Genomic DNA, 16,143 nt, shown 5'->3' with positions numbered 1-16,143 from the left:
AAACTAAATTCTCCAACATTTCTATCCTCTACAGCAGGGGTCAGCAACCTAAGGCCCATGGGCCGGAAGTGGCCCACGGAGGTTGTTTGACTGGCCCAAGAGCTGCCCCCAAACTAAGCCAATGGTGCAGCGCGGCACAGGGACTCGCTTCCGCGGCGCCGAAAAACGCGTCTGCGCATGCACAGGCACTGAAAATCATGTCTGAGCAGACACAGACGCCGAAAATCGCATCTGCGCAGACGTAAAAAATAATGCGCGATCCGGCCCATGGAGGGATCTCCGCAGGACCGATCTGGTCCAGGCAAGATAAACCTTGCTGACCCCTGCTCTACAGAGCAAAACCAAATGAAGGAGCCCCTCATTGGTATAAGCAGGAAGTGATGTTCTGCCTCTGCCAACCAAAACAAGAAGACACCCAACTCAATGCAAGTTAATAATTGGCCTTGCAGGACATCAAATATTAGGTTGGTTTTCTTAGTGTTGCATAGTATATCTGACACCTTCTTAACTCTAAACATCCAACTTAGTCTGAGTGAACCCACTGAAGTCTACTCCAAGTATGATTAATGGACTTCATCCATATTCCACAATTTTTTATCAACTGGAATGAAGTAGCTTTACATTTTAGTAGTGTTTTTATGTGATTTGCCTTTTAATGAAGCTGCCTGTTATTTATATACACTGATCAAAAGACAAATTTCTTTGGGGGGGAAATGGTCCCATAAGCATTTTGCCAGTCCCATTTTTATTAGCTTTACAAATGTTTAGAAATGGCTTCTCTTCCCAATATTAAAAAGCTGCATTGTACATTCTTTAAAGCTGCATCGTGCTATATATATATATGCATGCACATTTTTATATGACCAGCCTGACCCAGTCACGAGCTGTTCCCTACTGTATGCACCACACACTTGTTTCTGGCAGCTATCCTGCCCCAAAGGACCAAGTAAAGAGCACCACCTAGTGGTCCGATGCGAAACTGTGATACAACACTGAAAAAAGAAAAAGGGGGGGGGGGAGAGAAGTCAAGTACTTTCATATCCAGCCTCTTAAAAGTTTGTAAGAGATTTAACAAGAACACCAAAAGTGTAAACCGCAGGCTCGCTTCAAAAGTTTATTCAAAGAAGTCTCATTTCTCAAAAATGCTCTTTCCCAAAACAGATCAGGGGGTGGAGAAATATAAGGAAATAAACTGAATGTTCTATACACAAGTATTTCACCAACATCCTTGTAAAAATGTGAACAAACAACAAATCCAGCAATCACTGCTCATCAATGAATATGGCACAATATATTATTTATAGGTTTTGATGTATTTATCTTCTGTGACAGCTCTTTTCAATGCTTGTTTTAAAGAACCTAATTTTAGGTTGACTAACCAAGTGGTAGACTCCACTCTTTCAGGACTGCTAATGCCAGCAAGTTCTTTAATGGGGATAATGTGCCAGATCACTGGAGCCAAGCTCTACCTTCTCCCTGAAAAGCAGCCCCTTCTGCTCAGAGACTTAAGCAAACAGTTCCCTAAAACAACTTGGGAAGTTTCTTGTATTGAGGAAAGGAATACCTGTAACCCTGGAAGGCAAGTGGGAAAGGTATGTGATGGGAAAATTAGGCGTTTGCAAAACTGAAATTCGGGCCTGGTTAGCAACTATCCTAGATGCATATCAAATTTGTTAAAAGAAATATATGCACTAAAGAAGGAAACAAATACATATAAATTTTCAAGATCTTCTTGTTCTGCCGTTTAAAGTTACAAGTCGAGAAAACTCTACCTCTTGGACCCAAATTATACTAATCTAGTTTGGCTTTGCATTTTAAACACAGGCATCACTGTTTGTCTCCATATTATCTGGAAAAGGTTTTGTCACATAATTTTTGATGGCAGGCAGAACAACTTCATTTTCTGTTGTTGCCTCTCCATTTCCAGGTTCAGTTGGCTCACTTTCCACTGAAACAGGGATCACTTCATGCAACAGGAAACAGTCGTCATTCAGCACCTCCTCTGAGGTCATTCGATTGTTAAAGCAGAGGAGTTTCGTGAGCAGAGATTTAACTTGAGTGTCCTTAAAAAGAAAGAAAGAAAAAAGTATTATTATTTGAGGTCACCAACCCGCCCAAGTCCTGTGATGTGTGCAGATAATTCATATTTATTTTAGAAATACTTATATTCTGCCTTTTAAAAAAAAAAAACACAACTCCAGGTGGTTTACAGTAATAAAAATATCAAATAGAATATACCCAGAAACAGTACATAAAACTGTGGTCCAGGGGAAAGAGCATTAACATAAGAATCCCAGAATTCAGGAAAAAGTAGCAAAATCAGCAAAATCAACACTTTGTAAGGCACCCAAGACGCAGAAGCAACCACCCCTTTCTTCCATGAGCCTGGATTGGAAGAGAGAAGTTACCTGTCCCCTTTCTTTCTCCACCAAGGAAGAGATGGGTAGCTTCTTGCCTGCAACCTGGGTTTATGCCAGGAGGATGGGCATGATCACTGCTAGCAGACACACTTATGGAACTATCACCCATATGTACTGTTAGAAAGCGAAGTGCTTAGCAATCCTTGGCACCTTCAAGACAGCAGCAGAGATTACTACTATATTTACACTGAGGGTTGCCCAGTTGACAGTGACCCATGACGGGGCCTTCTCAGTGGTGGTCACCTATTTGTGGAATGCCCTCCCTTAGTGAGTTGAGTCCTCACTATTCACTTTCAGAGGAAAAATAAAAACATTCCTGTTTGCACAGGCATCAATTTCATCTTCCCCGAGTCAGTGTACAGGCACGTCTGATATTCAGATTACCTAGCCTTACTTTACCATTAATTACACTTGCCTACCATTCATAATACTTTCCAAATGATACGTTTCCATTTTCCTGACGATCAGGGACCACATTCCTTCTTCTTTACACCAACAATTGTTGCACTTTGATCTTGCACCCAGATGTTTTAAATATTTAAAGATGCATCATTTAGTATTAACTAAACGAAGTGATTTAGGCAGTTCTGCACTATTACTTGAAATAGTTCGTGTAGGTAAGAAAACAAACATACCATATAGTGGCCATCCACTTCAGGAGTTCCATCTCTCTTTATTTTAAACTCCTGTTTTCCAAGAACCAGCTATAAATTTTAAAAGATGACAAAATTAGCTCAAACATCAATTCTAGAAAACCAATTTATGTTATCCCATTCTATTCTGACAGTCACTTCCAGTTTAAAGAGGGACAAAAAAGGTAAGCAAAGCACAGTTCACTGTATATTTACACCGCCCCCCCCCAATTACAGCTCTTTGTGCTACATTTATTCTGCTGACCTAAAATTTATGCTTCCTTGCCAAAAATAATCGTTGCACAAAACCAGATATACAGTGGACCCTCGGTTTACATTACCTTCAGATAATGTAACTTTTGGGTTGCGAATGCGGCAAAACCGGAAGTGTACACTCCCGGGTTTCGCCATGCATGCATGCACAGAAGTGTGCCGCGCGCATGCGCAAAAGCGCTCTATCACGCTACGCACATGCACAGAAGCGGCACCTCTAGATGCGGATGTTTCGGGTTATGTACGGACCCCTGGAATGAATTAAGCTCATATCCGGAGGGTCCACTGTACATTTGACTATTGTCTCAAATAAGTAAAATATGTAACCTGCAACATCAATTATATTTCACATAAAGTCTAGATTTCTTAGTGAATCCCTATATACTAAGGGTGAACTCAAACGTGGATGCCATGACTGATTAAAATGGTATATAATACTGCTTTAAATGTTTAGTGTAGATGGGGCCTTGATAAGGGGCAGCATTCAAAGATGGAATATTCATCGCCTACAGTCTGAAGATGCACAGCCTACTCTACCATTTCATTCTGTTGCATGCGTAAAGCTGATTGCACTTCATATTCATATCCATTCCCAAATTCAGAGAACAATCTGACAACCTCTTTAAGAAAGCAAAATGGGGGAAAACGAGAGCCCCTAGCTAAAATCTGTAGATGATCGAAGGGACAAAACAAAGACTAATAAATGTAGATCTACTTTCACACTTGAGCAGTTATGGCAATTCCGCTCACAGCTTCGCTTGCAACTTTAGGGAACACAATAATTCAGCCTGCATTACATTACGAAGCCTTTGCATTTATAAATGAAGAGCTACATACCCAGTAAAGGAGGCAACCAAAAGCATACATATCTGAAGCGGGAGAAGGTGGTTGTCCCTGCCTTACTTCAGGAGAAATTAAGTTCAAGCCATTCAGGAGCACAGAGTTCATTGAAGCACGCTGACTCTAAAAATTAAAACCCCACAGCTTGGAATTACAGTTGAACATTGCCTATAAAACAGATGATCTATGCTAGCCTAGGCAACAGCTCTGAAAATCATCCTACCTCCTGAATTGAGAGAGGAAGCAATGCATCTATTGCATAGCCACCTTTCCATTCTCAGTGCACTGGCACTTTGGGCACTGAACACACATATGCCACTAACTCTCTCTGACACCAGGAGAAAGGGTATGTGTATGTATAATGCATACCCTCTAGTCGTGTTCTGTGTTTAACATGGTATGCGTTTAGCACCTCTTTCCTCCATTCCCTACCAGAGAGAGCCAAAGCTCTGCTAAGTGGAGGGCTACTGGCACTTTAATGAGTGTGTGGTTGGCCCTAACCCTGTGGAACTCCTTGCCAATGTGGGTTCAGCAGGAGTCATCGCTGCTTGTTTTTAGACACCTTCTAAAAACTGTATTACTCAGACAGGCCTTTCGAACTTGAGTTTCTATCCCGACCAGCTATCACTGATGTTTTTGTTTTTAGTCTGCAAACTGCTGTGTAATATTTTATGAGAAACGCCTGTGCATCTTCCTCAGGCCAGCTCACGTCACCAGACAAGTGTGTTATAGAAGCTGCACATTTAACTCTTCTAGGAATGCAAGAAGAGAGGGATATTCTGGTAGCAGCATTCTAGAGGACAGGTCAGAGTCAATTGCCTCCACCACCACCCCCACCCCCACATATTTACACTTCATTTTTTGTTTACATTGTTTTAAGAATTGCCCCCCACCCAAAGAAAATCCCATTGGAAAACCACTAAATTTCGCATGTGCTCAAAAGCAGAGGAACTGCGTTAATTAGCAGCAAGGAAGAAGTTCATTTGTTTATATTTAAAGGATAGCTTCTTTACCACTGATTTGGTGAAGTCAAAGTCTCCAACAATTCCTTGCTCTCGGTTTACAGCAAATACGTTGTTTTTATGCAAGGATCCGTGGATTATACCAGCTTTGTGTAGCGTATGCAGACCACAAGCTACTCCTTTCATGACCTTCAAAGTTTCCTAGTTAAAAATCATAAGAGATGAACCTCAAGAGTCCCATTAGTCTTTCAAATACAAACTCCATTGGAAGTAGGTACAAACCCACTTATGAAACTCCTTGCAATGTGGCTGTAAATCAGGATTAATCTTCAATAAATGAGTTACTCCAGATTGAGGAAAAATGTGTTGCCTACAATTGTTTTAAGCAACTGCTAAATTCAGAATAGTCTGAAAAACATCAGAGAGCATGCAGCAAAGCCCACAACAACAAAAATGAAGCATAGGTACATGGGGGCATTAGTGACCACTGAATGGGACCTTTTGGACAAAATGCAAAGGGTTTTATGCTTATATTTTGCATTTGGATCCTTGGTGTTACATTTGTATTATAAATCTTCTTTGTTGTACCAGGACTATAGCAATTCATTTCATTTTTTCCGATACCAATTTGTTTGTTATCACTGTAGAACTCATTAACAAATTATAGAGAAGAGGTAACATTTTAACCAGAGTCTCCTGTAGTAAACTGTACTGCAACCGGAATCAGACTGTCACTTAATATAAAAGGTAAAGGGGACCCCTGATCGTTAGGTCCAGTCACGGACGACTCTGGGGTTGCGGCACTCATCTCGCTTTACTGGCCAAGGGAGCCAGCATACAGCTTCTGGGTCATGTGGCCAGCATGACTAAGGCGCTTCTGGCAAACCAGAGCAGCGCACAGAAACGCCGTTTACCTTCCCCCCGGAGCGGTACCTATTTATCTACTTGCACTTTGATGTGCTTTCGAACTGCTAGGTTGGCAGGAGCTGGGACCGAGCAACGAGAGCTCACCCCGTCGCGGGGATTCACACCGCTGACCTTCTGATCAGCAAGCCCTAGGCTCAGTGGTTTAGACCACAGCGCCACCCGTGTCCATCAGTTAATATACAGTATATTAAAATATGGCCAAATAAGTATGTTGTTTTTTGAAAGAAACCGGGGTGGGAGGACAAACAGCACTGAAGCAAAAATGAAGCACTAAATGCCCTATTTTTGAAAAGCTGGATTCACTGCATACCATAATGGAACAGTTTACAGTAAGAATTGAGTTAATCAGCATCTTAATGAATAGGGGGGTTTTCTCTCTCTCTCTCCACCCTACTCCCACCCGATCACATTACTTACTTCTGGATTTAAAGGTGCGGTAGTCTGCAATATGCCCAGGCTTGCTTCAGCATAATATGGGACCATCAGGTATGCCAGAGGATCAGACTTAATGGACACAAAAAGTAGTATGTATGTGTATATCATATATCAAATTACTGCAACATTTCTACAATTGCTTAACACATACTGCAATAAATAAATAAACAAATCTCAAAGTATATATGTACCTTTATTCATCATAGAAAGGCTTACTGATTAAAAGTATTAGGTTAAAAGATTTATCATTTATTTTTTAAAAAAATAACTGCATTGACAGTTTATAACTTGCCTTGCATAAAAATAGAAACATCAGCTGCATCAAACCAGATTCTTCCTTCAGTTCTCTCCAGAGTCTGTGATACTTTGCTGCTCTTTCTATCACTTCGGCTTCAGTATTCATATCCACAGCATATCCCTAAGGTGGTTAAAAAAAAAAGTTGGCTATGAATTGGATAGGTATACTTTGAAATAATGATATTTTTCTCATTTTAAAAAGACCCTAAAAAGTGTACGAACAACTTGTACACCGCATTTGAGATGCAATGCATATACCTACTTCTTACTTTGTGAACATTAAAAGCTGTGGGGCTATAAAATATCAAGATGGCTGCAATTTCCTTGTAGCATCTATTGTATTCTGCTTTGTGATTTATTTTACTTAGTTCTTTTATTTGTGAATCACTTCCCAAGAGACATCATGAAGCAAATTACAATATAACATATATGAAAGAAAGTTTAATGTATATTAAATAAACACAGAAACCATTGCATATATAAAAACAAGTATAAATATACAAACAGTTTAAAACAATAATGGCACATACATAAAATCCATTCAAATCCAAGACAAATACCAACTGAGATTAGTGTTATGTTCATCCCATTTCACAGTGATGGTGCCGGGCAAACCTAGGAACCAGTTAAAATAATAGGACTGGAAAGGATTTCTATCTGTCCAGAAGGACTTGCTCTAACTATAACAACTATATGAACAGCTTCTGTATATGCAACTAAGGACTGAGACTTTCCTCCCCAATCCCCAAAAGTTCCTAGGCTGTATGAAAATGAGCTGTCTAATAGGTTGGTTGTAACTAAGCCTAACTCTCCATAAACTAGACTTAAAAGGCTGATTTCTTCAAACTCAAAGATCAAGGCTCCAAAAATCCCCAAGTGCTCAGGCACAAAATCACATTCTAGAGACCTGAAATGTGTTTTTTCGGCTTAGCAGAAGACCAACAAGCACCCAGATGTTTAATAATGATATCTCAAAACCTGAAAGCTTTCCAGTTTAGCCAATGACTTGCCTCTTATTAATAGCTTTTTAAAAAGTGAACTTGAAAGTATACCTTTAAGAGAACCTTCTGCCCTTGAACTTCTGAGCAAACCAGAGGACGTTTTGTGCTCAGTTCTCTCATTGGTTCAGCATCTAGAAGATCACGCTCCAAACTGACTGTCAGAAGTCCTCCTGAGTTCTGAACAAACAGGATTTGCCAATCACCTTATAAATCCCAACACTGCACAAAATATAAATATGTGTAGATCACAGAATAGAGTCACATTATCTATAAGTAATAAACAAGGTGAGGGACCTGTATCCTCGGGCTGTAACCGGAGCACTCCTGCACAAGGCTCCACAACCAGCAGGTTGGAGCAGGAATCTTGCAGCATTGTTTAGGGGGAAAGGTAGCCATATCTCTTTATTTCCCAACCCTCCTGAAACTTTCCTTGTTGTGCTATAAAGGGCTCAGGTTTGAAGCAAGAGGGAAGGTTTCGGTAGAGGAGAAAAGGGATTTCTCCACATAGAAGTGAGTTTTTGGCACTCCCCTCAATCCTGTTGGGTACACTAAGTGGGTATCCACCGTATACTATAAGCTGTTCTTGGTCAAAACAGGCCAATGCCCTCCTTTTCTTTCCTGTCAACTAACACCATAATTCCACTGGTCTTGAAACCACTGAGCCTAGGTTCTTGTCATGCAGCAGGGGCAGCGGCGGGGGGGGGGGTTGTGGGCTGGGGCTGTTTGTCTTTTCATTTGCAAACTAAGGCTCCCATGAATGTGCAGAAACCACTTCCTATTTTGGGCTGGTACGTTTCTCTGCCAAGTTGACAGCATGTCTAAGTATCCCCCCCCCCAATTTTGTTATTTTTTAAAAACAAGATGTGAAGATCTTAGCACAATGGTACCGTTTCTCTTCCATCCAGAAGCTGCTGTGATCTTAAAACAGGATAAACAAGACCTGCCATTTTACCTTTTTGGTCTAACAGGAAATCACGTTATTGGCTTTACTGCCAGCAAAACAAGGTCACCATGAACAGCATCAGGAAATTTTTTGAGAAGAGCTAATGGATAAAGGATAAGAAGCACCCTGAGAACGGCCTGGTCACAAGGAATGGCAGGCCTGGCAGATGGCTAATATATAAAAATAATGCAGAACTTAACAATCATAACCTAGAACAGGCGTCAACAACCTTTTCTGAACCAACAGGCACATTCTGTGCCTCAAATTTATAACAAAATGGCTGCCATGAGGGACATGACCTAACGTAGATTGAAGGGGTGTAAAACCATAGCTGTTTCCTCTCTTGGCCTTCACCCCCAATATTTAGCATGGCAAGTAAGCTATGTCCTACTGGTCATGATTGCAGAGATCGCATAATAGTTATTCCCTGCACACACCCAAACGATGCTGTTACAGTCAATAGCAGGAGGCATTTCCCAGTAGCAAAAAAAAAAAAAAAAAAAAAAGGTGGACCACGCTGCACTCTCTTTTGTGTTCAGATGTCTCATATGCTTCACATATAAACAGCAACACATCCACCTCTCCATTTCTATCCCTCAACTACATCTCTCCCTCTTTTTCAGAGACCACACATCCCTACATTCCTCCTCTCTCACACACAGAGAATACTTGAGTACCTGCCCTACATTCAGAAAAGCTTCTCCCTTCCCACCAATCCAGAACAATACACGAATGCCAACAACCAGGCACCCACAGGCACCGAGCTGGTAATTCCTTACCGATATCCACTAGGAGTTTTTTCAGAACGTTCTCTCCAGAAATGCCGAAACAAAACATCTTTCTTACCAATATATTTCTTACCATATATTGTAGAATTCCTGCTTCAGGATGAAGAAGCGGTAGCTCAGGGAACCATTTCTGTACCAAGTGATTGAGCTTCTCCTAAATTAAGAAATAAATTTTTGCAATACCCATCTCAGCATGAAAACAGAACACAGTGATAGGTTCAGAACTAGATTAACCTGTGGCATGCAAGTAGCAAATTTGCAAATGAAGAAGTGATTCACAGATAAGCATCAGTACGTAATTAGATTCCTCTTCACATGGTACTGCTGGATTTATACTCATTCCCCAATGCAGAAGTCATACACTTTATGATACAGAAGACACAGCTACTCCATTTAACATAAAGTAAAGGCCCTCCACTCACTCCTACTGAAGGTGTTAACCCACGTCTGTGCCCCCCCCCCAAATCATCTTCCTGTGCTTGTCATTTGCAGCCATGGGATTTACTCCCGAGTAAGAGACTAAAAGTCCAAGGGAACACACCAGAGTTGACTTGTTGGCATTTCTAGCTCTGCATTTTACACATAGTTTTCACCACCCCTCTACCCTGCCTCCAGCCACCTTTTTTAAAAGCCAGCAATCCATTTTTCCCCCCTGGTGAGCGGCAACTTGTGCAACTGATACACGGGGGGGGGGGGCAGTATGAGAGGCATGGCGGCGGTGCTTGTGCATTCTGGGCTGTGAATTGTTGAGATGATCTTTGCACTCCTTGGTTCTTTGCCTCTTTGCAGCACTCTACACCCCTTATCCTCCTCAGCTGCCTCCTGGAGATAGTTCAGTTTTTGTTTCTCCTGCACAACACATCTCCCCCAGCAAACCTTTCCACAGTAGTGTTGTTCCTTGGATTCCGAACGCCTTGGTACTCAAATGTTTTGGCTCCCAAACACCGCAAACCCGGAAGTGAGTGTTCCGGTTTGCAAACATTCTTTAGAACCCAAACGTCCGGCACAGCTTCCAATTAGCTGCAGGAGCTTCCTGAAGCCAACCAGAAGCCGCACTTTGGTTTCCAAACATTTTGGAAGTCAACGGATTCCGTTCGACTGCCAAGGTACAACTGTATACACTTGGGATTTGCCATGCACTGCATAGTCACGAGGGAGTAAAGCTGACCCAGGGAAAACCACATCAAAACACAGCATTTCAGTAGAAACTACAAGATAACCTGTGGATTGTAGGTAACGTCATGTGTACATGGATTCAAAGAACAGGGATGAGAACGCACTGAAGCCAGAGTAAGCCATAAAAGGGACATGCCCTTGGTTTTTGATAAGAGAAGTTTATAACCATTTCTCCACTCGTGATAGCTTTTTAAACTTACAAGTTGCGTGCATAAGCATGCCTTCACTAGATTCAGAAATGCTCGTCCTCTTCATCCTACTCAGTAAGAATGTATGCAATTCATTCTGAAAAATCAAAAGTTTATTCAATGTAATTACTTGTTTCAATGGTGCTTATGCAATTGAACACTTACGTATTCTTCTTGTTCCTTGTATATTTCCTCAAATACATTATTTCTTAGTCCAGTTATTTCTTCTTTTATTTTTGCCATTTTGGGCTCGCTGTCATCATCAGACTAAAAGGCAGAAATGTAAAATCATCACCTCAGACGATTAAGGTATTATTGTATCAGGTAACCATCTTATAACACATAACTACTGGTTTTCAGTTAACACATTCTAGGCCTGAGCCACCAGATTTACCGGACATACTTTCCTGCTTTCCATCTGTTAGGTTAATACCCTTTCTTACTCCTTGAAAGTGGTGTGGAGACAAAATTAAAATGCCACAGTTGGAAAGGGCACCGGGACTCAATTCTATGGCCGAACTGTCACCAATGTCTTCTTCTCAGAAATAACAACTTATTCACGAGGATTAATAAATGTTTTCATATGCCTGGGCTAATTCACAAAACTATCAGCCACTTCTTCAGTGGGTCAGGAAAGAAACAGTTCACTGAGTTCAGCTTGGGAGCCAAGCTACTGAAAGCTGGGGAGGGAGAATCTGACTTCTCAGAATGAGTTGGCCACCCTGATATAAAACATCCCAAAAGCTTGTCCTGGGTTTGTTTTACTGATGTTGTTTAATTGAAAGGCTACTTATCTCTAACAAAGTAAGCTGCAACTTCTGTGCCAGTGCCCAACACACATACAACATGCAACACAACACCACACACATAAGGACAGGACGGAAGAAGATGAATAGTGTCAACTTCTTGTTATAGTATACTCAGTATAGTATATGGGGACCAGAAAGAGGCCTTAGATGGCACCAGAAAGAGGCCTTAGATGCCTATACTGCTGCAACTGAGATGAGACCAAGACTACTTTTCAACGTGAACTCATTAGAGAATGGAAAACTGTTAAATGTGCTTTTGTTGTTCCGAGCTTGCATTTCTTAAATGTGAGGAACTGCTTCCCTTCCGCTGGACTCTCTAGATTTACCACTAGATTTAAAAAGGACTAAACCAATTTATAAACCCTGTGAAAGAGGTGGGTCCCTCCCACAAACAAAACACCTTAACTGTCAAAGGCCAGGGTAAAGACTTGCATCTTCAGCCTACAGCAAAAGCTGTACAATAAAGAATCTGGAGACAGTTCTGTGGGTGGAGAGCTCCACAATGCAGGTACTGCCATAGAGAAACCCCTCACCCAGGAAGCCATTCCTGAAAACTCCCAAGAGGGTGCCCTCTGCAGATCATAACACCCAAGAAGCTCGGAAGGGATGCAGGCAGCCTTCCAAACACTGAAAGGCATAGTGCCTCTGGTCATGGAAGCAGTATGTGCTCCATCATCACTAGCAGCCATTGATATCCTGAGGAGAGCACATGCTAGGATAGTGTGGAATCAGTATAGTGCGCATGCGCGCACACACACAGAAGGAAAAGCTGATATCCCATTGTTTTATAGGCCCATTATTGCACAAGCTCACCGCTGACATCCCACCCACTCAGCAATGAGAGAAACACTGTCTGATCTACATAGTTTTAATCTACTTTTCCTTCGGATTTTATTTGCCTTAAGTTTTACGTGAATAAATTACATCTTTGTTAAAAAATGAGATTTCTCAAATGCCAGATAGTATCAGCTTTTCCCACATACTCAATCCATTTTTTTCCCCAACAGACGGTAGGGGCAGAATGCTCTCCCTCGTCCGCTAGTTCTATCTTTCAGAAAAGCCTTTTAAAAACAGCACTTATTTCCATACTTCTTCCAAGTTGTTTTTTTCAACCAGCTTCCACCTCAGCTGAGCCTTCAGCTTTTTCACTCTCTTCTTAATCTGTAGCAAAACGTCAACGTTGGGACTTGTCTCCAGCCACTCCACTATCTGCTTTTTGAACTAATGTGTAAAACAAAAAACACAAAGAAAACATGGAAGTGAAAGAACAGCGTTTTCATTGCTCAAATTAGTTTCAAGGAAGATTGCTATTTGCACACATTAGACTCATCTTTATGTCTTAAATAGCAACAGAGTCTTTGGCAGCGATAAAACAATATCTAGTTTAGAGGAATCTATTAATGGGTCATTTTATAATTACAAGCCAATTTTTCTTTTGAAGTGGCTGAAGGGCAATTCATTGACAAAATGGTATCACCAAAAAGCTTTCCTAAAGTTTCAAGACATGGTCTGCTTTAATTCTGAGAATACAAAAAAATAACCAAGTATGACAAACTGACCTCGATGCTGTCCAGATACTTGTGATATATAATGCTTAAGAGATTGCTTTCTTGGTTGATCTTCTGCATAACTTCACTGTACACATTCAAGATTATTTTTTTATCTGCTTCATCTAGCTCCTAAATGGAAACAGACACAAACATACAGATAACATACCTGCAGCTAGATGAAAGTTGAGGATTTCAACACCTATAAGGCATGAAGGCTATTCTTAATGGGAAGGCTTATCAGTTTTTATTTGTAAAATAAATAGAGGCTACCAAGCAGTTTAAATTAATGTAGTTTGACATTTCCATGGGACACAACCTCCACCCCAATGTTCAGCAGCTCTGGTGTGGTGAGTTTGTCAAATGATTCAATCAGGAATAATTCTGGGCTCCTGTTTTGCAACAGACTGCAGTAAAAGGACCACAAGTTGAACTGCAAATTGAACCATTAGCTGAACTGTAAATCAGAGGTTTGCTGCTTTTTATCTTGGCTTCTTCTACCTGGAACAGTTAACAATGTATTAAAAACCAAGTGTAGAGTACACATCAAAAACATTCAGCGTTTGTGTATTTTACTACCGTCTTTGGGTATGTTATGTTCTGCTGCCCCTCAAAAGTCGCTTTTAAGTCTAACCATCTTTTGATTTGAAATTATGTATGGAGCCATGAAAAATATTTTCAGAGAAGGAAGAAATAAGGCTGAGCAAAGCTAAGCAGCTTTTCAAATGCACATTCCATATAAAGCAACACTATTCAAATAGAAGGCAACTGAGCTCTGATGTGTATTAGGATGTGAATCCAATTAATTTCTGCAATTGCTGATCCAGCAAGCAACAACAGCATGGAGGCCTACTTGCATTAAGTGGTCTTCCCTAGCTGGATCAAGGCACTTGGCTCCTGGAGATAATGGGGCACTATGCAGCTTACTCTGGGGTAGGGATGTCTGAGAATGTCACAGCACTCACTATAATTATTTTCTTAGTCTGCAAACATGTAAATTATTGTTACTTTCTGCATTGGTTCTTACACTTCCCCTCTCTACTGAAATGTGTCGAAATTGGTTATATAATTAAACAGTTTAGTTTTGGCCATAGACAAACAATATACATTTGCAAGACACACAATATACATTTCAGTGGAAGCTGAACTGCAGCCGAACAGAAATGGCAATGATTGCGTGGACAGGCGGAGTCTCCCCAACCCCAGGTGACCCCCAGGTGGAATAATGACTCAAGACACTATGTTATGGGATTAAAATTGGCCACAGCTTTATTAAGACTTCAGATGTAGGGTATATCTTGGCTTAGGCATTGGGCGTTTATCCCTCCCAGTCCCCGGCCGGGGAGCTGGGGAACATCAGGGTTATCCAGAATGAGTGGGGATTGGGCTGGCTCTGGAGAACGTCTGTTCAAGCAGAGAGTCCACCCCGCATTTCGCCGTAGTCGCAGGGGAGAGCAATGACAACCTATTGGCCAATGCCTCCCCTCAAACAACCCCTTTAACGGGGAACCCTGGGATCACCGCTGGGGGGAGCGTGGGTCACCGCTTCACGCCCCCAATGGCAATGACTGTGATTACCCCAGGCAGGGCGGAAATCACTGCCTCATTACATCCCCACAATGGGGGTTAGTCACAGCCTCACCTGCCAGGCTCAGAAGATGAGCATGGCAAGGTGCATTCATACACTGAAGCAAATTATTCAAACCCTCATGATGGTCTCGGGGTAGATGGAGAAAAAGACCTTGCTACTTCTTTAGCTGCAAGGGAGACAAGGGACAAGGGAGAAAATGGGCCTGGAGAAGTTAGTGACTATCAAATTCAATTCCACCCCCATCCATTTAGGCCCCAAGCTGAAGGGGAGAAGAAAGCTGCTGGCTTCAATTCAGGGACAAACTAGTTAACTAAACACAGGAAAGATGGCAACTCGCAACTCCCACCCCTTCTCAAAGTGAGATTTTAGCTTACAGGCCACCATGTTAAATTAACTGGTAGATTTGTGACTATGGTCTTTCAGTATTTGACTAGGACTGAGGAATTTTGTTGCAGGAAATCCTGCTTCTAACATTCCACTGGAAATTTCAGACATGGCTTTTATCCAAAAGACATGAAGCCACTACAAAAGTGCTGTAACAGAAGAAAGCTAACTTACAGTTAGAAAAATGCTCAATTCTTGAGAAATGTTCAACTCGGCATTCTTGAGAACTTCATCCATGTTGTCACCTACATCCTCAAATTTCAAAAGTATGCCTGACGTCATGTCAAAGAACTTGGAAGGTAAATAGTTAAGAGAAAAAAGGAGTTATCTATACAAATATTAACAGTGTTGGCAAAGTAAATAATGGACCCCAAAATGTGGAACGCCCTCCCTATAGAGGTGTGTCAGATGCTGTCCCTTTAAAGCTTTAGGCAGTCATACGTTTCCTGCTTCTTTACTAAAAACTTCGAGTCAACAGCACTTTCATTTGTGAATTTTAATAATGTATGTGCCGTCCTGTTGCACAGGAACACATACTTTCTACTGCTGCTTAGTGCTAAAGAACATGAGATTGTAGAAGGTGCATGAACGATATTATATTTGGTGATTTTGTTGTAAATTGTCCTGATGCTGCAGAACAGAAGGAAAGCACACTCCGGTCTCTGTCACCAGCCGGGGAACAAAAGATGACTGGGATATCTGCCTCCCAGGAAGAAAGGAATGGAAAAAGGGAGGTCAGTCTGACCCCATCCATCGCCCAGAGAAGCAGCAGTTGCAGGAGGCTTGCCTCTCTCCCCTTCCTGCCAAAGAGAATATTCTGCTCCAATGCTTGTTTTCCTCTACCCTCCACATTTATATTTCCTTTTGCCTCAGTCTAAATTGTGAGCATGCAGGCAGGAACAGTATTGGATTTTTTAAAAGCTCTATAAA

The 16,143-nt window shown here is 41.4% G+C and overlaps 1 protein-coding gene across 9 annotated transcripts in view; it reads right to left on the bottom strand.

The window, feature by feature from the left end:
* Positions 1–1,101: 1,101 nt before the first annotated feature.
* The window catches only part of STK31 (serine/threonine kinase 31), a 33,794-nt gene continuing 18,752 nt past the window's right edge, over positions 1,102–16,143 (bottom strand). For all 9 annotated transcript variants that reach the window (XM_080974612.1, XM_080974616.1, XM_080974615.1 and 6 more), the window contains 12 exons: positions 15,388–15,504; positions 13,251–13,370; positions 12,781–12,912; positions 11,048–11,149; positions 9,592–9,672; positions 7,839–7,964; positions 6,782–6,907; positions 6,472–6,558; positions 5,179–5,328; positions 4,163–4,288; positions 3,056–3,124; positions 1,102–2,063 (listed from right to left, as the gene is read on the bottom strand). In XM_080974612.1, the coding sequence (XP_080830738.1) occupies positions 1,815–2,063; positions 3,056–3,124; positions 4,163–4,288; positions 5,179–5,328; positions 6,472–6,558; positions 6,782–6,907; positions 7,839–7,964; positions 9,592–9,672; positions 11,048–11,149; positions 12,781–12,912; positions 13,251–13,370; positions 15,388–15,504 (1,485 nt within the window). In that variant the 3' untranslated portion in view covers positions 1,102–1,814. The remainder of the gene's footprint in view (positions 2,064–3,055; positions 3,125–4,162; positions 4,289–5,178; positions 5,329–6,471; positions 6,559–6,781; positions 6,908–7,838; positions 7,965–9,591; positions 9,673–11,047; positions 11,150–12,780; positions 12,913–13,250; positions 13,371–15,387; positions 15,505–16,143) is intronic.

Source organism: Podarcis pityusensis (genome assembly GCF_964106645.2).
Source record: "Podarcis pityusensis genome assembly, chromosome: 12".
Classification (NCBI taxonomy): Eukaryota; Metazoa; Chordata; class Lepidosauria; order Squamata; family Lacertidae; genus Podarcis; species Podarcis pityusensis.
The sequence above is the reverse complement of the archived record's forward strand: the minus strand, read 5'-3'. Positions and strand labels throughout refer to the sequence as shown.